This window comes from Nycticebus coucang, chromosome 3 (genome assembly GCF_027406575.1).
Source record: "Nycticebus coucang isolate mNycCou1 chromosome 3, mNycCou1.pri, whole genome shotgun sequence".
Taxonomy (NCBI): domain Eukaryota; kingdom Metazoa; phylum Chordata; class Mammalia; order Primates; family Lorisidae; genus Nycticebus; species Nycticebus coucang.
This window is the reverse complement of record NC_069782.1, coordinates 120,053,080-120,075,155: the sequence shown is the minus strand read 5'-3', so window position 1 is coordinate 120,075,155 and position 22,076 is coordinate 120,053,080. Positions and strand designations below refer to the sequence as shown.

At 36.8% G+C, this 22,076-nt stretch overlaps 2 protein-coding genes and 1 non-coding gene across 6 annotated transcripts in view; 1 reads left to right on the top strand and 2 right to left on the bottom strand.

Annotated features, from left to right (window-relative positions):
• The window catches only part of HTR7 (5-hydroxytryptamine receptor 7), a 330,604-nt gene that overhangs the window by 130,245 nt on the left and 178,283 nt on the right, over positions 1–22,076 (top strand). The gene's annotated exons all lie outside the window — the stretch shown is intronic.
• On the bottom strand, positions 10,558–10,687 carry LOC128582856 (small nucleolar RNA SNORA3/SNORA45 family). Its single transcript, XR_008379281.1, has one exon. It is a non-coding gene; the product is annotated as a small nucleolar RNA SNORA3/SNORA45 family (small nucleolar RNA).
• Positions 16,735–17,034, bottom strand: LOC128581291 (protein S100-Z-like). The gene has a single exon (XM_053583902.1). It carries the CDS (start codon positions 17,032–17,034, stop codon positions 16,735–16,737), a length of 300 nt encoding a protein of 99 aa, XP_053439877.1.

Here is a 22,076-nt window from a genome sequence, read left to right as displayed (position 1 = left end):
TTTGAGCTGAGGAGTTCTAGACCAGCTTTAGCAAGAGTGAGACTCTGTCTCTACTAAAAATAGAAAAATAAGCTGGGTGTTTTGGCAGGGCAGATATAGTTCCAGCTATTTGGAAAGCTAAGGCAAGAGGATCGCTTGAACCCGAGAGTTTGAGATTGCTGTGAACTATGATGACACCGCGGCATTCTACCCAAGATGACAGAGTGAGAGTCTGTCTCAAAAGAAAAAGAAAAAGAAAAGATTATTGTTTTCATTTTAAAAGAAGTTGATTAAAAAATATATCACAAAGGAATCACCCTGCAACATAGTAAGAGTTCAGATAAATAAGTCTATATATTTTCACAAAAATTACAATGTTTTCTCAGCTGAAAGTGTTCTGAGAAGAAAATGTAATAAGCAGGAAGTGAATATTGCATCAGTAGAACCTATGGAAGTGGTACAAGAAAATAAAATCATTACGGAGCTGAAACCTACTTTGGAAGCAACAAAAATAATGTAAATACTGAAAACATAGCCAGAAATACGAATGCTGGACAGGTTGGAGAAATCACAGAAACAAAGTAGAAAACACAAAGATGTTTAAAACATTATAAACAGTGATAAATCTTAAACAGAGAAAACATAACATAAATATAATTGATTTTGGTTTCCTAAAGAAGAGGATGGAATAAATGGAACAAAAAAAGTATTCAAGCATATTTATGCATTCAGGGAATATTTATTGCCAGCCTGTCATGTTATTCTAGAGTCTAGACACAGGGGAGGAAATATTTAACAAAAATATAATAGAAGATAACTTTCCAAAGCTAAATAAAAATATATGAAATTGCAGATGAAAAGACAGTTTATCCTAAAAAGGAAGAAAAAAAGTTGATATGAAATAATTACAATAAGACATATCTAGGCAAAATTAGTGAATTTTAGATATAAAGAAAAATTCAATGGTAAGAAAGGGAAAAATGTTTTCCTCTAGGCTTCTTAGTAGCACTACTCAGTGACTGCAGGCAACAGAGAGGGATCTGCCAGTATCTCAGTGGCTGAGTTATTTATGTGGTAATTCATAAAACAGCTGTTTTATATTCATGTGATAAACTTCATGGTCTCTGTCAGCCAATCTTAAAAATTGACTTGATGACAAAATTCTGACTTAAAGAGATGGTGTTATGATGTGTGAAGTAGTGATGGAACACATGGAAATAGAGACCAAACAATGAAGGGGAATTATGACTTTGGAACAGTCTGTAATGCTGTGAGCCTTGGCAATGTAAAATAATTATGTAATAATAGTGGGAATTGAGGAGGGGATGGTGGAAGGAAGTGTAAATGTTAACTTCTATATATTTTAAAACATGATATTAATAAATATTAACTGTGCTTAAAATAGGTTAATTGGAAAAGAATTTCAAGCACAGATTTTAAAAATAACCCTATGTCTCTATGTTGAGGACTTTTCATAAACAAATCCCTTATAAATGAATATTAATTTGAGATTTAGTAACTTTTCAGTTGCTCTTCAGTATCTTGTATAGTAAATTATAAAAAGTATCTGTAGTTAAAAATTCATCTTGCTCAAGCTGTAGGGTTTAAAATAATTCCAGAATGTGAGTATTATATCTAGTCAAAATCTACTAAAACTACATGTTGGTAAAGGTCATTTTTGCTGAGTAAATGTAACATAGCCAATTTAATCTCCTGCTTTGGAGGAAATCACTGTTTCTTTAGTTGAGTATTATGTAAACTTATTTCTTTGGGGCCATTTTATTCAAAGAATATCTCGTTTTAAATTCCAAAGTCCTTATTTAGGGCAATGAAATGCTTGGACTATTTAGTGCAGTGAGATGCTTGGACTATTAAGGTATATTGCCATTGAGAGTAAGTGGGGAACTACAGATGGAAACCTCCTTTCTCATTTCTCATGCTCACTGAATTATGGGACTGTAAGTGGAATTGTCTGGATTATATCAACTATTTTTTTTTCCTTTCTCTCTTTCTTTATCCTTATGTGTGATTGTATATATGTAAGTTAACTAAATGCCTAAATAATGTGACTTCCCTGAAATATTTTTATTAAAAATATCAGTCAGTATAAATCCATTTTGCAAAAATCTATTATCTATCTATTATCTATATCTATCATCATTAATTTTCCATCTATCTATTTTTCTATTTCCATATATTCATCCTTCTATTTATCCATCTATGCAATATTTTATGTGGGTGTGATATGTATTTATGTAAATATGTGGTGAGTATATATGTTTATGGAGAGGTGTATGCTTGTGTATATATATAAAAATGTATGAATGTGAATGCATGTATGTGTGTAGGTACATATATATGTGTACATACACCTAAGTATATCTATTATCTATGCCTTTCTTTCTCTCTGTCTTTCTTTCAGAGTCTCACTTTGTCACCCTGGTAGACTGCTGTGGCATAATAGTTCACAGCAACCTCAAACTCTTGGGCTCAAGCGATTCTCTTGCCTCAGCCTCCCAAGTAACTGAGACTACAGGTGCCTGCCACAATGCCCGGCTACTTTTTTTAGAGATGGGGGTATCCCTCTTGTTCAGGCTGGTCTTGAACCTGTGAGCTCAGGCAATCCACCTGTCTAGACCTTCCAGAGTGCTAGGATTACAGGCATGAGCCACTGCACCCGGCCCTATATCTTTATTTGTATCTCTATCTCTCTCTATATCTACATCTACATCTATAGAGATAATGATTTATCTGAAATGATATCCTCCATGTGTTAACAATGCTTATTTCCAGTCAGTAAGATTTGAGAGCTTTACCATCTTTTTTAAATTTTATTTTATTTTATTTTTTTTGTAGAGACAGAGTTTCACTTTACTGCCCTTGGTAGAGTGCCGTGGCGTCACACGGCTCACAGCAACCTCCAGCTCTTGGGCTTATGTGATTCTCTTGCCTCAGCCTCCCGATTTACCATCTTTTTTTTCTCCTGCTGTTCAATATTGCTAGAATTGTTTTGTGAGAATATATGATTTTATAAAAATAATAATCATTCTCTTTTTACTCTTTACATATAACTAATTATACGGAATAAATTCCTAATGTGTTGTGCCATTATATTGATAGGCAGACCTTCTCAAATGCTGCATTTTATGCTTAGACAACTGTGGAGCTGACCAAAGTTGTTCAGACAAAGAAGTGGATCTTGAGCTCTCCTCCCTGTTCTCCTCCTCATGTGTTATATCTCTCCATCAATTTCTCCTGTTGAGTCGACTAACATTTGCTATAGATTCCTTGTTCTTGTTGCCCCTTGGGCTGTAGTCCTAGAGGTGCCCAGCTCCTGCTAGGAAGTTCGGGCTATTTGTCATGGTCACTTTTGTTCTCTGTTTTCTCACTTTCCTCTTTCTCTTTGTGTTTATGCTGCTTCTGCCTCTTGCTTCCTTTTATTCCTTCCACTTTCCTCTACTTTTTCTGTGGTGCACTGTGCTCCCTGTTCTGACCTCTATCTATTCCTTTTGGATCTTCTCTATTTTGTCACCATGAGGTCATTCATTCCACTCTTAATTTTTAAGTTCATTTTAAATTTAATTTTAATTCCTTTTGCCTGGAAAGGCTGACACAGTGGCTATGCCACCAGAGTCTCTTCTTGAAAAACGCTTCATCCTGGCACTCAGGAATAATTGAAAGCATCTTTGTAGAAGTTATAGGGCATGGGCATCAAGAAGAAAGGCTATGAGCTAACTTACACAAGTGGCTCCTTGGGATCTCAGGCCTAAGGACTTGGACTGAGCTATGCTACCAGTATTCCAGGGTCTCCAGCTTATAGACGGCCTATTTTAGCATTCTCAGCATCCAAATCATGTGATCCAATTCCCCTAATAAATCCCCTCTCATCTATTTATATTGATATATATCTTGCTGGTTCTCTCTCTTTTTGGGACCCCTGACTAATACATACTTTGGTACCAGGAGTGGTTCTGGGGAATTAGAATTTGAAGGGTGAATTTTCTTAATTGGCTTTCGGGTTTTTAGAACTAGCTCTCTAATTTGATTGGACCTAAAAGTGCTAAGAACTCTAATTCTAACAGCACAAAGAACAATGATAGTTCATGGCATGAACTGCTTAGAGATTCAAAGACTAAAAGCATTTGGTACTTCTGATCCACTATGTGTAAGAGGCAGGGAATTTGGTGACTCAGTATATGATATTTTGAACATTTGTGGAAAACCAAGGAATATGATGACTCTGTTTGGTTGCTCCTAATGTTGCTGAAAAGTGATGAAAGGAAAAGATGAACTCAGGGAACCAATTTCCTGGCTCAAGCTCTGCATAAATAGACTAAGGGCTTCAAAGTGTGCCCTGGGTTAGAATCTGAGCTGAGCTTGAAAATCAACACAAGCCTTCATCATGCAATTGGCTGAATTACAGCAGAAGTTGAAATTTCAGCCTCAATGTTTATCTACTGTTAGATTGAGGGTGTTGGTTGTGAATGAATGGAATCCTATACATTATGAGGGGGATATGTAGGAAGATTCTGATAAGGCTAGGAATGTCAAGCTCTTAAATTTTCCTGAATCTTATTTGCCAGTGGACCCGAGTCCCAGCAGGCCAAAACCCCCAGGAGGGTTGAAAGAATGACCCATGAGGAGGTGTGTTACACTCCATAAAATACAACCTGAGTTTTCTAATTTACAAAAGCAGAAATCCAAGGAACATGTGGGAGATTGTATATTAAAGTTGTGGGATAATGGTAGAAGGAACATATAGGTGGATCAGGCTGAATTTATTGATATGGGTCAACTAAGCAGTGATTCTACATTTAATATTGGTGTTCAGTGAGTTAAAAGGGCTCTTGTTTGGTTGGTTGGCTGAGATATAGATTAAACGATGACCCACTGAGAATGAACTGGGGATGCCTCATCTTCCTTGGGTTAACATAGAGGAAGAGACTTAAAATTTTAGGGAGATTGGAATACTAGAATGGAATTTTTACAGAAAACTACTGACTCACACTGGGAAGGTCTAGATAGACCTTTCACTAATACTTTCAGAAGTAGGTTTGTGAGGGGAGGCCCAGCATCCCTGAAGAGCTCTGGTATTGCTCTTCTTTGTAGGCCTGACCTGACAGTAAGAACTGCTGTCATTCAACTGGGAAACTTAAATGCAGTGGGAATAATTGGATCCCTGTGGTGACAGGGGTCAAAGGGTGGCAACCCAACACCACAGGCAAGGTGAACATAGATAGTTATGGTAATGGACAGCAGAGGCACAGCAAACATCAGAATAGTGTGACTCATGTAGATCTATCATGTTAGCAAGTTAATTATAATGTTTCTGGAAATAAAATAGACAAGAAGCCTACTAAGTTCTTATCTGATCTATATAAGAAGAATGCTTTCAGGTCAAGTGGATAAAAGTCTAGCTCCAATCATAGAAACAGAGAATTACAGCTCCTTAATCAATTCCAAGATGTGAGCTAGTTTAAAGACTCAGAATCGCTTGGAAAAAGAAGAGGCTGGGTCCCGTCTGGAAGGGTCCTGTTACAGTACTAAAAATTTCTACTGTTAATCTTTCCTTCAGCCTTCCCCAAAGGGAATTATGGCCTTCTACTTGGGTATGTATACATTAGAGAAAAGGAAATAGTCAGACCTTTTGGGGACTACTGGAAACTAGCTCTAAACTGACATTGATTGCAGGGGGCCCAAAACATCAGTAAAAGTAGGGGCTTACTGAGGTCAAGTGATCAACATGAGAGGTGGTTGCTCTTCGCATACCTAAGCTCTAGACCTCAGCTCCCAGGCAGCCTGTCAATTCCCCAGCCTTAGACACCAGGTGCCTTTACAACCTATTCGGTGTCTCTGCTCATTCCCATGCTCTGTACCCCAACTGCTTGGCTGGACCACACACACCCGTGCCCCACACACTATCACCAATAATGCAGTGAGAATGTCTGTGCTCTAGAACTAGTGCCACTGCTGTCTCAGATCCAGCAGCCCCATGTCTGCATGGGAGCCTGACTCTAGATGCCATCTCCATGGCCATTCCATGGACATCGTGCATCAGACGCCTGTGTCTTTGTCACCACAAACATACCTGTGAGTCAGACCTAGCGTGATGAGGGTTCTCTTCTGCTAAGACTTCTCCTATAGAAGAAAAAAAGACCAGGAAGATCTTAGTAACTGCTACCACCAAAGACCCCCAACAGCCCTCCCTGCCCCTTTCCCTTGGCTACCAACAACGCCTGCAATCTTTAGCATCACAGATTTACCTGATGGAGCTGCACATAGACAGGGTAGACTACCAGCTGTGTCCACACTGGAACCAGAGTCACATCACCCCACCCACACAAATATAGTCTTAACACATTTCAGAAGGTTAAAATCATCCAGTGTCTTTTCTGGCAATAATGGCATGAAACTAGAAATCAATAACAGGAGGAAAATGAGAAGATTCACAAACATGCATTGCATAAAGATGTTTTGTCAAGGACAAACTGTGTACAAGAGGGATAGTCACATTAAGTATAATCTAGCTGAAAAATTCCTATCATCTAAGGATGTCCTAGTGGTCCTAATGACCTACTGCAATACATTAATTTATCTATATTTAGATATATTTAGATGCATAAACACTTGCCATTGGGGTGTAATTGTGTACTGCAGGCATCCTCAAACTTTTTAAACAGGGGGCCAATTCACGGAGGGCTGGACTATAGTTAAAAAAAAAAAACAATGAACAACTTCCTATGCACACTGCACATATCTTATTTTGAAGTAAAAAAACAAAATGGGAACAAATACAATCACACCGCCTCATGTGGCCCGCGGGCCGCAGTTTGAGGACCCCTGGTACTATATTCAGTCCAGTGATACACTGTAAGCTTTGTAGCCTAGGAGCAATAGGCTATAACATATAGCTCAGGTGTGTAGTGAGCTGTCCATCTAGGTTTCTGTAAATATACTCTGTGATGTTTGCACAACGAGAAAATCCCCTAATGATGCATTTCTCAGAATATATTTGATATGTGACTGTATGTGGAAATTAAATATCGTTCTTCCGAACATCTAATGATTCAAAGAAGAAATCAAAACAGAAAATACCTGTAGACAAATTAAAATGAAACACAACTTACCAACACTAATGTGATGTAGTAAAAGCAGTACTAAGAAGGAAGTTCACAGTGATAAATGCCTACGTTAAAAAAGGAGAAAAATCACAAATAAACAACCTAAATTTGTATATCAAGAATCTAGGAAAAGAGCAAACTAAGCCCAAATTTAGCAGAAGGCAAGAAATAACAAAGATCAGAGCAGAAATAAATTAAATAGAAACTAGAAAAACAATAGAAAAGATAATTGGAAAAGGTGATTTTTGAAAAGAAACAAAAGTAACAAACTTTTAGTTAGACTAAGAAAAAAGAAGACAAATAAAATAAAAACTGAAAGAGGAGACATTAGAACTGAGAAATATAAAGGATTATATAAAGCTACTATAAACAATAATACACCAACAAGACAACCTAGAGGAAATGGACAAATCTCTAGACACATAGAACCTACCAGGACAGAATTATGAAGAAACAGAAGATCTAAACAAACCTATAATGAGAATGAATCAGTAGTAAAGTCTTTCATCAAAGAAGAGCCCAGGACCTAATGGCTTCACTGCTGAATTTTACTAAACATTTAAAGAAGAACCAATACCAATACTTCTGAAACTTTTCCAAAAATTGAAAAAGAAGGAATATTTCCAAAGAAGAAGGAATAGTTCTAAATTCATTTTAAGAGGCCATAATACTAAGGTCAGATGAGAACAAGAAAATTATAGTTCATTACCCTGATGAACATTAATGCAAAAACCCTCAAAAAACAAAACAAAACTCAGAAAACTATAGTACTTGCACGTGTACTCTTGCTCCTTCCGGACAATATAGTTCTGGGAAATCCTAGCCATAATAATTAGGCAAGTGAAGAAAGTAAAAGAAAGTAGAATGGGGAATGTTAAATTGTTTTTGTTTGCAGACAACGTGATAATTTATCTAGAACACCTAAAGAGTTAATCAAAAACTGTTAAAACTGATAAATAAATTCAAATAAATGGAAAGATATGCCAGGTTCACAGATCAGACAAATTAATTTTGTGGAAATGGCTGTACCATACAAAGTGATCTACAGAATCAATACCATCACCATTAAAATTCCAATGACATTTTTTTCACAGAAATGGAAAAAAAATAGTCCTAAAAATCAGAAGAAACCGCAAAGACCCAGAATAGCTAAAGCAACCTTGAGCAAAAAGAACTAAGTTGGAGGCCTTTGAGGCAAAATCTCATTCTGTTGCCCAGGCTAGAGTGCTGTCTTGTCAGCCTAGCAGTGACCTCAGACTCCTGGGTTCAAGCAATCCTCCTACCTCAGCCTCCTAAGTAGCTGGGACTATAGGTCCCTGCCATAATGCCTGGTTAATTTTTCTATATTTAGTAGAGATGGAATCTCGCTTTTACTCAAGCTGGTCTCAAACTCCTAAGCTCAAGCAGTCCTCCCATGTCGGCATCCCAGAGTGCTAGGATCACAAGAGTGAGTCACCACGCACAGCCTGGCAGTTGGTTTTTGATAATGGCACTAGAATATACAATGGGGAATGACAGTCTCTTTAATATATGTTGGTGGGACAACTGGATATCCCATATGCAGGGGAATGAAATTAGACCCTTATCTCATACCATAAATAAAAATTTACTCAAGGTGGATTGAAGACTTAAATGTAAGGTATGAAACTGTATAACTACATGACGTTGTTCTGAGCAATGATTTTTTTGGATATGAATCCCAAAGCACAGTCAACAGTATTGAAAATCTACAAAGATGATTACATCAAACCAAAACACTTCTGCACAGCCAAGGAAACAATCAGCAGAGTGAGGAGGCACTCTACAGAATGGGAGAGAATATGTATAAATCATATATCTGATAAGGAGTTAATATTCTAAATGTGTATTTATAAGAAACTCAAATAACTTAATAATAAGTCAAATAACCTGATTAAAAATGGGCAATGGATCTGAATAGACATATCTCAAAAGAAGACATAGAAATAATCAATGGTATATGAAAAAATGCTCAACATCACTATTCATTGAAGAAATGCAAAATAAAACCACAATAAGATCTTTCCTCACACATGCTAGAATGTTTGTTATCAAAGAGACAAAAAAGTGTTAGTGAGGATGTGGAGAAAAGGAACCCTTGCATACTGTTGGTAGAAATGTAAATTAGTACAGACTTTATGGAAAATAGCCCAAATATTGGAATCAATCTAAGTGTCCATCAACAGGTTAAGGGATCTAAAGAAACTGTGGTATTTACACATAATGGGTTACTATTCACCTTTAAAGAGAAGAAATCTTATAATTTATGAGAAAATTATGTTAAATGAAATAAACCAGCCACAGAAAGACAAATGCTGTGTGATCTCATTTATTTATTGAATCTAAAAGAGTCAAGCTCATAGAAACAGAAGAGTGTGATGGTGGTTATCAATGGCCAGGAGTGGAAGTTGGGGAAATGTAGGTTAAAGCATAGAAATTTTCTAGTATAAGATGAATGATTTTTGGAGACCTATTGTACGGTATGGTGACTATGGTTAATAATAATGTATTATATACTTAAAAATTGCTGAGTAGAACTCAAATGTTCTCACCACACATACACACAAAATACTAACTATGTGTGGTAATGTATATGTCAATAAGATTAATAGTAATAATTTCACAATGTGTATATATACACAATATATCTCAAAACATCACATTGTATACCTTAAGTACATACAATTCTTATCAACAATATTGCAGTAAAACTGTAAAAAATTAAATAAAATTCAATGTAATTTTCACAGATTAAAAGGATAAAATGTCCTTCATGGGCAACTCAACAACACTTACTAAAAATATTTAAAATTGTTTATACTCTCTGACTGGAAAATCATGAATTTTGCCAGAAGTCTCTCCTTAAGTATGTAATACAAGATTTACAAAAAGCTTATGTAAAGTTATAATTACAGTTACTTATAATAAAAAGTCACAACTGTTAAAAAGCAGGAATTAAATAATTTGTGATATATTATATATAGAATATGTAGATATGACAAAAATCATGTTCAAAGGCCCTAATATCATAGGAAATTATTCATAGTGTATTTTTATTTTTCTATTTTTTATTATTTTATTTCAACCACCCTTATAACCTCACTCCAATTAAGGAGCTATGTTTATTAGCTTTATAGTTACCTCTCATTACAGTAGAAATTATTCATTTGTGTAGAACAGTGACTACCACACAACAGGCACATAATCCATTTGATGAATTAAACAACCTTCTAGAAACCAACAAAGACTATCACGAAGAAAAACTTAGCCTTATTTCATAGAAGCAGGATAAATCATTAAGGAAGATAAGAGTAAAATTAAAACCACATGATAGCCCTCTATGGAAAATCTATACATTCCTATAATAGAGGGCTTCTAAAGAACCAGTTGCATCATTCTTTAACTTGTGAGTCTAACAGTTGCATAGGTCTGTATGAAGCCATGTCACTAACCTGGTGACTGACTGTGCCATGAGGGCCACAGCCAGTGAATAAGGTCAGCAGTTACTCTTCAAAGACTCTAGCACACTAAGGCAATAAACAATACCCAAACATGACTCTAGCATTGATCATAGTGTATTTTTAAATCAAAAAAAAAATCGAGTTATGAAATAGGTAAAGAATGGTCTCTATTTTGCTTTTAAAAACTATAATAGAAAAAATTGAAAATATGCATAAAATTAATAGTGTGGTTCTTCCTGCATAAAGGGTATTAAAAAATTACAGTTGAATTTTATTTTATTTTCTTCCTTGTGCTTTTCTGTGAAGTTTGAATTTTTATAGTGTGCAATGTATTTCTTTTATAATAACATGAAACATGAAAAGACTTTAACATTTTTGCTTGTAATTTCTTATCCAATCTTCTTAGTACATAGCTTAAAAAGCTAGCCAATTTTTTGAAGTGCTCCTAGTTATATTTGGCCTCCTAAAGTCTATATAAACACATTTCAAAATGCATGTAGCTTCACAAAAAATAAAAAATAAATAAAAAACAAGAAATTACAACACACCACCAGGGAAAATCACTTTTAACAAAGGAAGACAGGAAGGAAATAAGAGAGGACCACAAAACTACCAGAATCAAATAATAACATGGCAATAGTAAGCCCTTCCTTGTTGATAACATTGAATGTGAACAGACTAAACTCTCCAACATAGAATGGCTGAATGGCTAAAAAAAATAAGAGTCAACCATTTGTTGTCTGCAAGAGACATACTTCACCTATAAAGATGTATATAGATAGACTAAGAATAAAGAAATGGAAAAAGATATTCTATACAAATGTAAACAAAAAAAAAAGAAAGAAAGAAAAAGAAAAAAGTGGTATTAGCTGCATTTTATCAGATAACATAGATTTCAAGATGGAAAATTATGAAATGAGACAAAGAAGGTTATTATGTAATGATAAGGGGGTCAATTCAACAAGAGGATATATATAACAATTCTAGACACATATAAGGTCTGAAAGTTAAGTTTGTAAACTCTCCCTAGAAAAAGTGCTAATACCTCATTGTTGAATATTACTATGGTTACCTTCAAAATACTTCCCTTGGGAAGCTATGCACCAATGCGAAGTGCCCAGTCTACCCTTCAAAGCAATTTTGGAGCTCTTTTTATAGAATGGCCATCAGAGCTGTCATCATATGGCACACAAAAACATGCAGCAAGAGGCGGCGCCTGTGGCTGAAAGGAGTAGGGCGCCAGCACCATATGCTGGAGGTGGTGGGTTCAAGCCCAGCCCCGGCCCCAAACTGCAAAAAACCCCAAACAAAACAAAACAAAAACAAAAAAACACGCAGCAAGAATATTGAACTTTACCCAGCAATACGCCACCACATGTTGATATGGACATAGCTGTGAAACACTGAAACCTTACTGAGTTGTTTGTACAGTGATGCCAATGCAAATACATGGTGTCAAGTTTGAAAACTTAATTGTCAGGCCTTTTATGCACCTAACACTGGAGCACTGAGCTATATTAAGCACATATTACCAAAGCTAAAGAGGGCAATGAACCTCCAATACAATAAACACTGGAGACCTCAACATTCCACTTTCAGCATAACCCACATCATCCAGACAGAAAACCAACAAAGAAACGTTGCTTAATATGCAATATAGACCAAATAGACCCAATAAATATTTACAGAATTTTCATCCAATAACTACAGAATATACATTCTTCTCCTTAGTTCTTGGGTCATTCTCAAGGATAGATTGTATGTTAGGTCACAAAACACATCTTGAAAAATTCAAAAAAATTTATAATCATACAAAGTATTTTCTCTGACCACAATGGAATAAAACTGTTAATCAATAATAAGAAGAACATTGGAAAATATACAAACACATGGAAATTAAACCATATGCTCCTGAATGACAAGTGAGTCAATGAAGAAATTGAGAAGGAAATGAAAATATTTTTCAAAACAAATGAAAATGAAACAAAAAACACGACATAGTCCAGGCACAGTGATTACCATGGCTCACACTTGTAATCCTAGTAGTCTGGGAGGTCAAGGTAAGGAGTTTGAGGTTATAGTGTGCTATGATGATGCCACTGCATTGTGCCCAGGCTGACAAAGTGAGACTCTGTCTTCAAATAAAGAACTTAATGATGCATCTGATAGAACTAAAAAAAGCAAGAGTAATCAAATCCAAAATTGTAGAAAAAAGAAGTTAATAATAATGATCAAAGCAGAAATAAATGAAAAACAATACAAAAGATCAATGAAACAAAAAATTGTGTTTTTTAAAAAGATAAACAAAATTGACATACCTTTAGTCAGACTAAGAAAAAAAGAAGACCTAAGCAAATAAAATCAGAGATGAAAAAGGAAATATTACAACTGATACTGCAAAAAATCTAAAGGATCATTAGAGACTATAATGATTATATTATATGCCAATAAATCAGAAAACCTAGAGAAAATGGACAATTTCCTAGTGTGCCAATCTACCAAGATTGAATCATAAAGAAGTCTGAGACCTGAATAAACCATTGACAAGTAAGGAGACAGAAGAGACAATAAAAGGTCTCCCATCAGGGAAAAGACCAGGACCTGATGGCTTCAAGGCTGAATTCCACCAAGAATTCAAAGAATTAATACCAATCTTAAACTGTTCCAAAAAACTAAGAAAGAGAAAATACTCCCAAACTCTATGTAAGAGAGTTTGGTATCACTTTGGTATCACTCTGATACCAAAGCCAAAGACACACACACACACAAAGAAAACTACAGGCTAATATCGCTGATGAAAAAAGATACAAAAATCCTCAATAAAATAGTAGCAAACTTAATTCAACAATCCATTAAAAGGATTATTCATCAAGATCAAGTGGGATTTATCCCAGGGAAGCAAAGATGGTTCAACATATGCAAATCAGTTACCCTGATACATCACGTCAATAGAACAAAGGACAAAACCCATGTTATCATTTCAACTATGCTGAAAAAAAACATTTGATAGAATTCAACATCACTTCATGATAAAAATGCTCAAAAAACTAGTTATAGAAAAACCTTACCTCAACATGATAGAAGCCATATATGACAGACCCACAGGGAGTATCATAATGAATATGGAAAAACTGAAAGCCTTTCCTCTAAGATCTGGAAGAAGACATGGATGCCTACTTTCACCACAGTTATTCAACATAGTACTGGAGATTCTAACTAGATCAATCAAGCAAGAGAAATAAATAAAGGGCATCCAAGTTGGAAAGGAAGAAATGGTCAAATTATCTTTGTTTGATCTAACATCTATAGAAACCTAAAGACTACACACACACTCACACACATACACACAAACCTATTAAAATAGATTAATAAAATTAGTAAAGTTGCAGGAAACAAAATCAATATACAAAAATCAGTAACATTGCTATGGGACAATAGTAAATAACCTGAAAAAGAAATGAAGAAAGTAATACTAATTATAACAGTTACAAATAAAATAAAATACCAAGGAACAATCTTAACCAGAGAAGTGAAAGATTTCTATAATGAAAGGTATAAAACATTGATGAAACAAATTAAAAAAGAACACCCCTAAATGGAAAGATATTCTATGCTTGTGTTTTGGGAGAATAAATATTGTTCAAATGTCCATTCAACCTAAAGCAATCTACACGAAAGTGTAGATTGAAAAATGCAATCCCCATTAAAATACCAGTGACATTCTTCACAGAAATAGACAAATAATCCTAACATTTGTATGGTACCACAAAAGATCCAGAATAAACAAAGCTTTCCAGAGCAAAAAGAAAAGAACTGGAGGAATAGATTGTCTGACTTCAGATTATCCTACAGAACTGTAGTAACCAAAACAGCATAGTACTGGAATAAAAACAAATGCATAGACCAGTAGACCAGATCAGAGAATCCAGAAATAAATCCATACATGTATAATGGACTTATTTTTTACAAAGGCACCAAGGACATACAGTGGGGAAGGGACAGTCTCTTCAATAAATAGTGCTGGGAAAACTGGACATTCATACATAGAAGAATGAAACTAGACTCTTATTTCTCATCAAAAATCAAGTCAAAGTGGTCTAAAGACTTAAATATAAGACCCAAAACTATGAAATTACTAAAAGAAAACATTGGGACATTGGGGAAATGGTTCAGGACACTGGTCTGGGCAAGGACTTACTGAGTAATACCCCTAAAGAACAAGCAATCAAAGCAAAATTGGATGAATGGGATCACACCAAAATCCTTAGCTTAATTTTAATCAAGCTAAAAAGCAGCTTCTGCACAGCAAAGGAAATATGAATACAGTAAAGAAAGAGCCCATAGAATGGGATAAAATATTTGCAAACTACCTGTCTGACAAGGGATAAACAACTATAATATATATGGAGCTCCAACAACTCAATAGAAAAAGTCAGATAATCCAATTAAAAATGGATAAAATCTGAAAAGACACTTCTCAAAAGAAGACATAAAAATGGCTAACAGGCACTATGAAAAAATTCTCAACATCATTAGTCATCAGAGAAATGCAAATCAAAACTACAAAGAGATTTTATCTTACCCCTCTTAAAATGGCTTTTATCAAAAATACAGGTAAAAATAAATGCTGACAGCATATGGCGAAGGGGGAACTCCTGTATGTTATTGGTGGGAATGTAAATTAGTGCAACCACTATGGAGAACAGTAGGGAAGTTCCTCAAAAGACTGAAAATAGGACTACATATTACCAAGGAATCCCACTGCTGGGTATACACTGAAAGGAAGGCAGACCAGCAAGAGCTGTCTCTAGTTGGCCATCTCACATTAATCCATGAATGGATTAATAAAATGTGGTTATGTGCATACCATGGAGTACTTACTACTCAGCCATAAGAAAAGTGGCAGTCTTGTATTTTTTGTGACAACCCGGATGGAACTGGAAACCATTCTTCTAACTGAAACATCACAATAATGGAGAAATAAACACATGTACTCAATCCTGAATCAAAACTACTTGATTAACACTTAAGTGCTCATATGGAAGTAAATCTCAATGAAAATCAAGGTGGGGGAGGGGGAGAAGGACATGGGTAAATTCACACCTATTCGGTACAGTGCACACTAACTGGGTGAAGGGAGCAGTTACAACTTTGAGTCAATCTGAATAAAAATGAAGTATGTAAACAAGACATGTGTACCCCCAATTTCTTGAAATTAAAAAGAGGAGGAGAAATCAGTACACTGAAAAGATACCTGCACTCCCATGTTTATTGCAGTACAATTCACAAAAGATTTGTAATCAACCTAAGTGTCCATCAATGGATGAATGCAAAGAGAAATTAGTATGAATACACAATGGAATATTTTACAGCCATAAAAAGAATGAAATCCTGCCATTTGCAACAACATGAGTGGAATTGGAGAACGTTATATATATATATTTTTTCATGTGCAAGTCATTTATTTGAGAGGTGCAGAAACACAGGTAGGGTAGTGCAGTGAGACAGGAGAAAGGAAAGGAGCCCCCCACCTGCGCCCAAGGCTTAATTCCAGGGGAAAGCACTGGGAAATTCTGGGAAACTCTTGCTTCAGAATTCTCCAACCCAAGGAGCATGGAAGGTTATTTATACACCAAACATCAAAGGTTGCTGGCTTCAGTTCTCTTGGCTTGAGCACCTCGCCCTGAGTCTACCCATACCCTGACCTAAATCACTGAAAAAGCCAGCACTTCTAATTCCTTAACACAGCTTCTTTCATCTGAAGCAAAGCCATAGGAGTATGGGGAGTCAGTTAATTAACAGGGTAAGAAGTTCAAGTACAATTCAATGGTGTCTTAGAAATTTCCTAAGTTCTAGTCTCATTTGAAAGTATCTAAATTTTTGTGACACTCTCCTTTTGACAGACTAAGAAAATCCTTATAACATCTTTAATAATATGGGCAAATTTCAAGTAGGGAATATAAGATTTGGAATAATTGTATAAAGTCAATATATTAAGGTACACAAAATTTAGGAATAATGGCAATTAACTATATGTGCTTTTTATTATATCTATAAATGACATTAATGTGTCTGTAGATCTGAAGGGTACAGATGAAAAATAAGTAAATAACTTTGAATATATTTCTGCCTTTAGACTGGCCTGCTACTTATCTTCATTTTCCTTTCTTCTTCAATTGTTCCACAAAGTAATCATTACAAGCAACTGTCAGAGCCACCACCATGACCACGAATTCATTAAAATCCACTTTGTTGTCCTTGTTGGCATCCAGGTCCTGCATTATCTTGTCAACCAACTGGGGGTCCTTTTGGCACAAAAGGAAGTCTGTGAACTCTTGCTGCAGGAGCATTTTCAGCTCCCCCTTATTGAGCTTGAACCTGTCCCCTTCCTTGCAAGAGTATCTGTGAAAGACTCTGATCAGGGTGTCCATGGCCATCGCCAGCTGGGTGGGCATGTTGGAGCAGAACTGACCCCTCCAGAAGCAGAGCACTGAACTTATTAATAAGGGAGAAGACACATATTCAAAATAAACAGAGGGAGAACCATGAGCTTTGCCATGAAAACAGAATATTACAATCCCTCCAGTCGGCTCGCTACCCAAGTGACGGCTGTTAAACCAAAATAATCTGTTCTGCCCATTCTAGGGCAAGCTGCAAATGAGAGCTTTGCAGATGAGTTTTTTTCTCCTTCCTAATCCCCACTCTCCTAAGATGTAGCAGTTTAACATGTTCATAAGACAATCAGACAAGTACAGAATCATATTAAAACATAGAAATAAAAAATAAAGAGAGCAAGAAAGTACCCAACTTCATACCTGTTCGGCAATGCACACTCTGTCAATGGTTGTTTACAATTAAACTATAAGCATTTTTTACCTGGGGTTCCACCCCAGTGCACCTGTTCCCAAGAAGATGAAAATTACCAGCGACAAGAGACTCAAATGGAGGTACCTCTAATGTTTTTAATCACCAAAATGAACAGGTGTGAGCTGCTGCCCCCAGGGGCATCCAGGAAGACTGGGTCCACACTGTGGCATTAGATAAGAAGGTAAAGAGAAGCCTCCAGTTGTCCCTCATTAACCAGAATGCAGTTAGTTGCTAGGAAGTTCATGACAAGAATAATGCTAAAAATAAGGGAGCAAAGAAGAAACCCTAGTTCACATCGGGAGACTCCTCAGCTAAGCCAATAGCAAGGTCAAGGGATCATAAGGACAGTTGTGCACCGGTTACAAAAAAAACATAATGAAGAAGTTCTCCATGTGCTGATTTTGAAAGATACAAAGCAGTGATGCAACCTGTACAACAAGAAATGAAAATAAGATTATATGCCTTATACAAGCAAGCACAGATGTTTGCATTTGCCTAAGGAATCGCTGAAAGGAAACAAGAAAGGAATAAATTGGTCCCTGTCAGAGGTAAGGTGGGGAAGTAGAACACAGTGGTTGGGAGTGAAACTTCTTAACTTACACCTTTTTCACTGACTTTAACTTATGCAGTAATAGTAATGTATAACCTAGGGGAAACATTGAACTAGAATAACTGGCAGAGGAGCTGTGTATGCAGGAGTCTGCAACAGGAGATGTCCACAAACTTCATGATGAAAAAGAGTCCCTATGGCTTGGTGCCTGTGGCACAGTGGTTACAGTGCCAGCCACATGCACCAAGCCTGGCAGGTTTGAGCCCAGCCCGGGCCAGCTAAACAATGATGACAACTGCAACAAGAAAATAGCCAGGCATTGTGGTGGGCGCCTGTAGTCCCAGTTACTTGGGAGGCTGAGGAAATAGAATTGCCCAAGCCCAAGAGTTTGAAGTTGCTGTGAGCTGTGAATCCACAGCACTCTACCAAGGGTGACATAGTTAGACTCTGTCCCCCCCACCCTCAAAAAAAGGAAAGGAACAGAAAAGACAAGACAAGAAAAGAAAAGAAAATGAAAGAAAAAAGAAAAGGAGTCCCTGGAGAAACCAATGTCAGAAATTGGCCACTGCACTTTTCAATGCTGTTTGCCCTCCCAGGACTGAAACTTAAATAAATGCAAAGCAACCAAGCATCTCCTTTTTGTTTCTTTCAACAAGCCAGTGAGGGAGGGATTCTGGCTGTTGTAACTTCCCCTCCTGCCCCCACACCTCACCGTAACCTCCCTACAGGTCCCTAGTGATGCCGTCGCTGTACAGCGAAGGCCCAGTTCTCAAACATATATTTAAGTCAGTGTTTCATTAAAGTAATACTGTGTATGGTAAAATAATAATAATATCGTGAATACTCAAAAGTATGAAGTAAAAGCAAGAGCCTCTCTCCACCACTCCCAACCCTCGCGGCCCTCAGTTAACGCTTTCCTGCATGAAGGTCAGTATCATGGTCGGTAAAAGCAGGGACTGTCTGGGTTTAACTTTTACCTCTGCACTAACTAGTTCTGTGATATTGGGCTGGTCACTTAATCACTTAGTGCCTCAGTTTCCCCATCAATAGAAATGGGGATAACTTATGAGTTAAAATATGTGCCTGGAATATAGTAAGTGCTATGTATGTGCCATTTATTATACTATTGTGCTTACAGAAAACATTTCTGTTATTTATAGAATTACATATGTTATACACATATCCTTAAATATACATAAACAGCATCAACATGCATGCACTTCACTCTTTCACTTAATGTATCCTTTCTGGGTTTTTTTGAGACAGAGTCTCACTCTGTCACCCTGGGTAAAGTGCCATGATGTCATCGTAGCTCATAGCAACCTCAGACTCTTGGGCTTGAGCAATCCTCTTGCCTCAGCCTCCGGAGTAACTGGGACTATAGGCACATACCACAACACCAAGCTAGTTTTTTTCTATTTTTAGTAGAGAAGGAGTCTCACTCTTACCCAGGCTGGTCTTGAACTCCTGAGCTCAAGCAATCCACCCGCCTAGGCCTCCCAGAGGGCTGGGATTACACTGCACTGGCCTTCACTTAATGTATCTTAAAAACCTTTCTATATTAGCACTTATAGATCTGTCCTATTCTTCATTAAAATTGCATATTATTCCACTGGGAGAATGTACCTACATACAGTGAAGAAACGTTTATCAATTTCTTATGTTTGGTCCAGCCCCTACGTAAACATGACGGAAGAATCTTGCCCTTGGAGCCAATCTCATTGCTATTCGTATAGGGGTTATGCTAAGTCTATAGACAATGTACTTTATGTTGGGTCTTCCTCTCCAAGAATACCCCTGTGTCTTTTCTTGGTCTTTTTCTCATTTTCTTTCTTTCTTTTTTTTTAGAGACAGCTGTGGCGTCACAGCTCACAGTAACCTCCAACTCCTGGGCCTAGGCAATTCTCTTGCCTCAGCCTCCCAAGTAGTTGGGACCACAGGCACCCACCACAACGCCCAGCCATTTTTGTTGTAGTTTGGCCGGTGCCGGGTTTGAACGCCCCACCATTGGTATATGGGGACAGCGCCCTACTCACTGAGCCAGAGGCGCCACCTCTTCCTCATTTTCTAATGCACTTTCTCCTCTTCAGCTCCAAAATATTTTATTATTATTATTATTAAATCATAGCTGTGTACAATAATGCCATCATGGGGCACCATACACTGTTTTTATAGACCATTTGACACATTTTCATCACACTGGTTAACATAGCCTTCCTGGCATTTTCTTAGTTGTTGTGTTAAGATATTTACATCCTATATTTACTAAGTTTCACATGTACCCTTGTAAGATGCACCGCAGGGGTAATCCCACCAATCACCCTCCCTCCGCCAACCTCCCCCAACCTTCCCCTCCCTCACCCCCTTCCCCATATGCTTAGGTTGTAACTGGGTTATACCTTTCATGTGAAAGCCATAAATGAGTTTCATAGTAGGGCTGAGTACATTGGATACTTTTTCTTCCATTCCTGAGATACTTTACTAAGAAGACTATGTTCCAGCTCCATCCATGTAAACATGAAAGAGGTAAAGTCTCCATCTTTCTTTAAGGCTGCATAATATTCCATGGTGTACATATACCACCATTTATTAATCCATTCGTGGATGATGGGCACTTGGGCATTTTCCATGACTTAGCAATTATGAATTGGGCTGCAATAGACATTGTGGTACAGATATCTTTGTTATGATGTGATTTTTGGTCTTCTGGGTATATACCTAGTAGAGGAATTATAGGATTGAATGGCAGATCTATTTTTAGATCTCTAAGTGTTCTCCAAACATCTTTCCAAAAGGAATGTATTAATTTGCATTCCCACCAGCAGTGTAGAATTGTTCCCTTTTCTCCACATCCATGCCAACATCTCTGGTCTTGGGATTTTGTGATATGGGCTAATCTTATTGGAGTTAGATGATATCTCAAAGTAGTTTTGATTTGCATTTCTCTGATGATTAAAGATGACGAGCATTTTTTCATATGTCTGTAGGCCATGCGCCTGTCTTCTTCAGAGAGTTTTCTCTTCAAGTCCCTTGCCCAGCCTGCAATGGGATCGCTTGTTCTTTTCTTGCTTATTTGTTTGAGTTCTCTGTGGATTCTGGTTATTAAACCTTTGTCAGAGACATAACCTGCAAATATCTTCTCCCATTCTGAGGGCTGTTTGCTTGCTTTACTTACTGTGTTCTTGGCTGTGCAGAAGCTTTTTAGTTTGATCAGGTCCCAGTGTATTTTTGAAGCTGCTTCAATTGCCCGGGGGGTCCTCCTCATAAAATATTCGCCCAGACCGATTTCTTTAAGAGTTTTCCCTGCACTTTCTTCTAGTATTTTTATAGTTTCATGTCTTAAGTTTAAATCTTTAATCCAGTGAGAGTCTATCTTATTTAATGGTGAAAGGTGTGGGTCCAGTTTCAGTCTTCTACATGTTGCCAGCCAGTTCACCCAGCACCATTTGTTAAATAGGGAATCTTTTCCCCACTGAATGTTTTTAATTGGCTTGTCAAAGATCAAATGATGGTTAAGTAGCTGGATTCATGTCTTAGTTCTCTATTCTGTTCCGGACACCTACTTCTCTGTTTTTGTGCCAGTACCATGCTGTTTTGATCACTATCGATTTATAGTATAGTCTGAGGTCTGGTAGCATGATTCCTCCTGCTTTGTTTTTATTTCTGAGTAATGTCTTGGCTATTCGAGGTTTTTTCTGATTCCATATAAAATGAAGTATTGTTTTTTCAAGATCTTTAAAGTATGACAGTGGAGCTTTAATAGGGATTGCATTGAAATTGTATATTGCTTTGGGTAGTATGGACATTTTAACAGTGTTGATTCTTCCCAGCCATGAGCATGGTATGTTTTTCCATTTGTTAACATTTTCAGCTATTTCTTTTCTTAGAGTTTCATAGTTCTCTTTATAGAGATCTTTCACGTCCTTTGTTAGATAAACTCCCAAATAATTCATCTTCTTTGGCACTACTGTGAACGGAATAGCGTCCTTAACTGTTTTTTCAGCTTGACTATTGTTGGTATATATAAAGGCTACTGATTTACGAATGTTGATTTTGTAACCTGAGATGCTGCTGTATTCC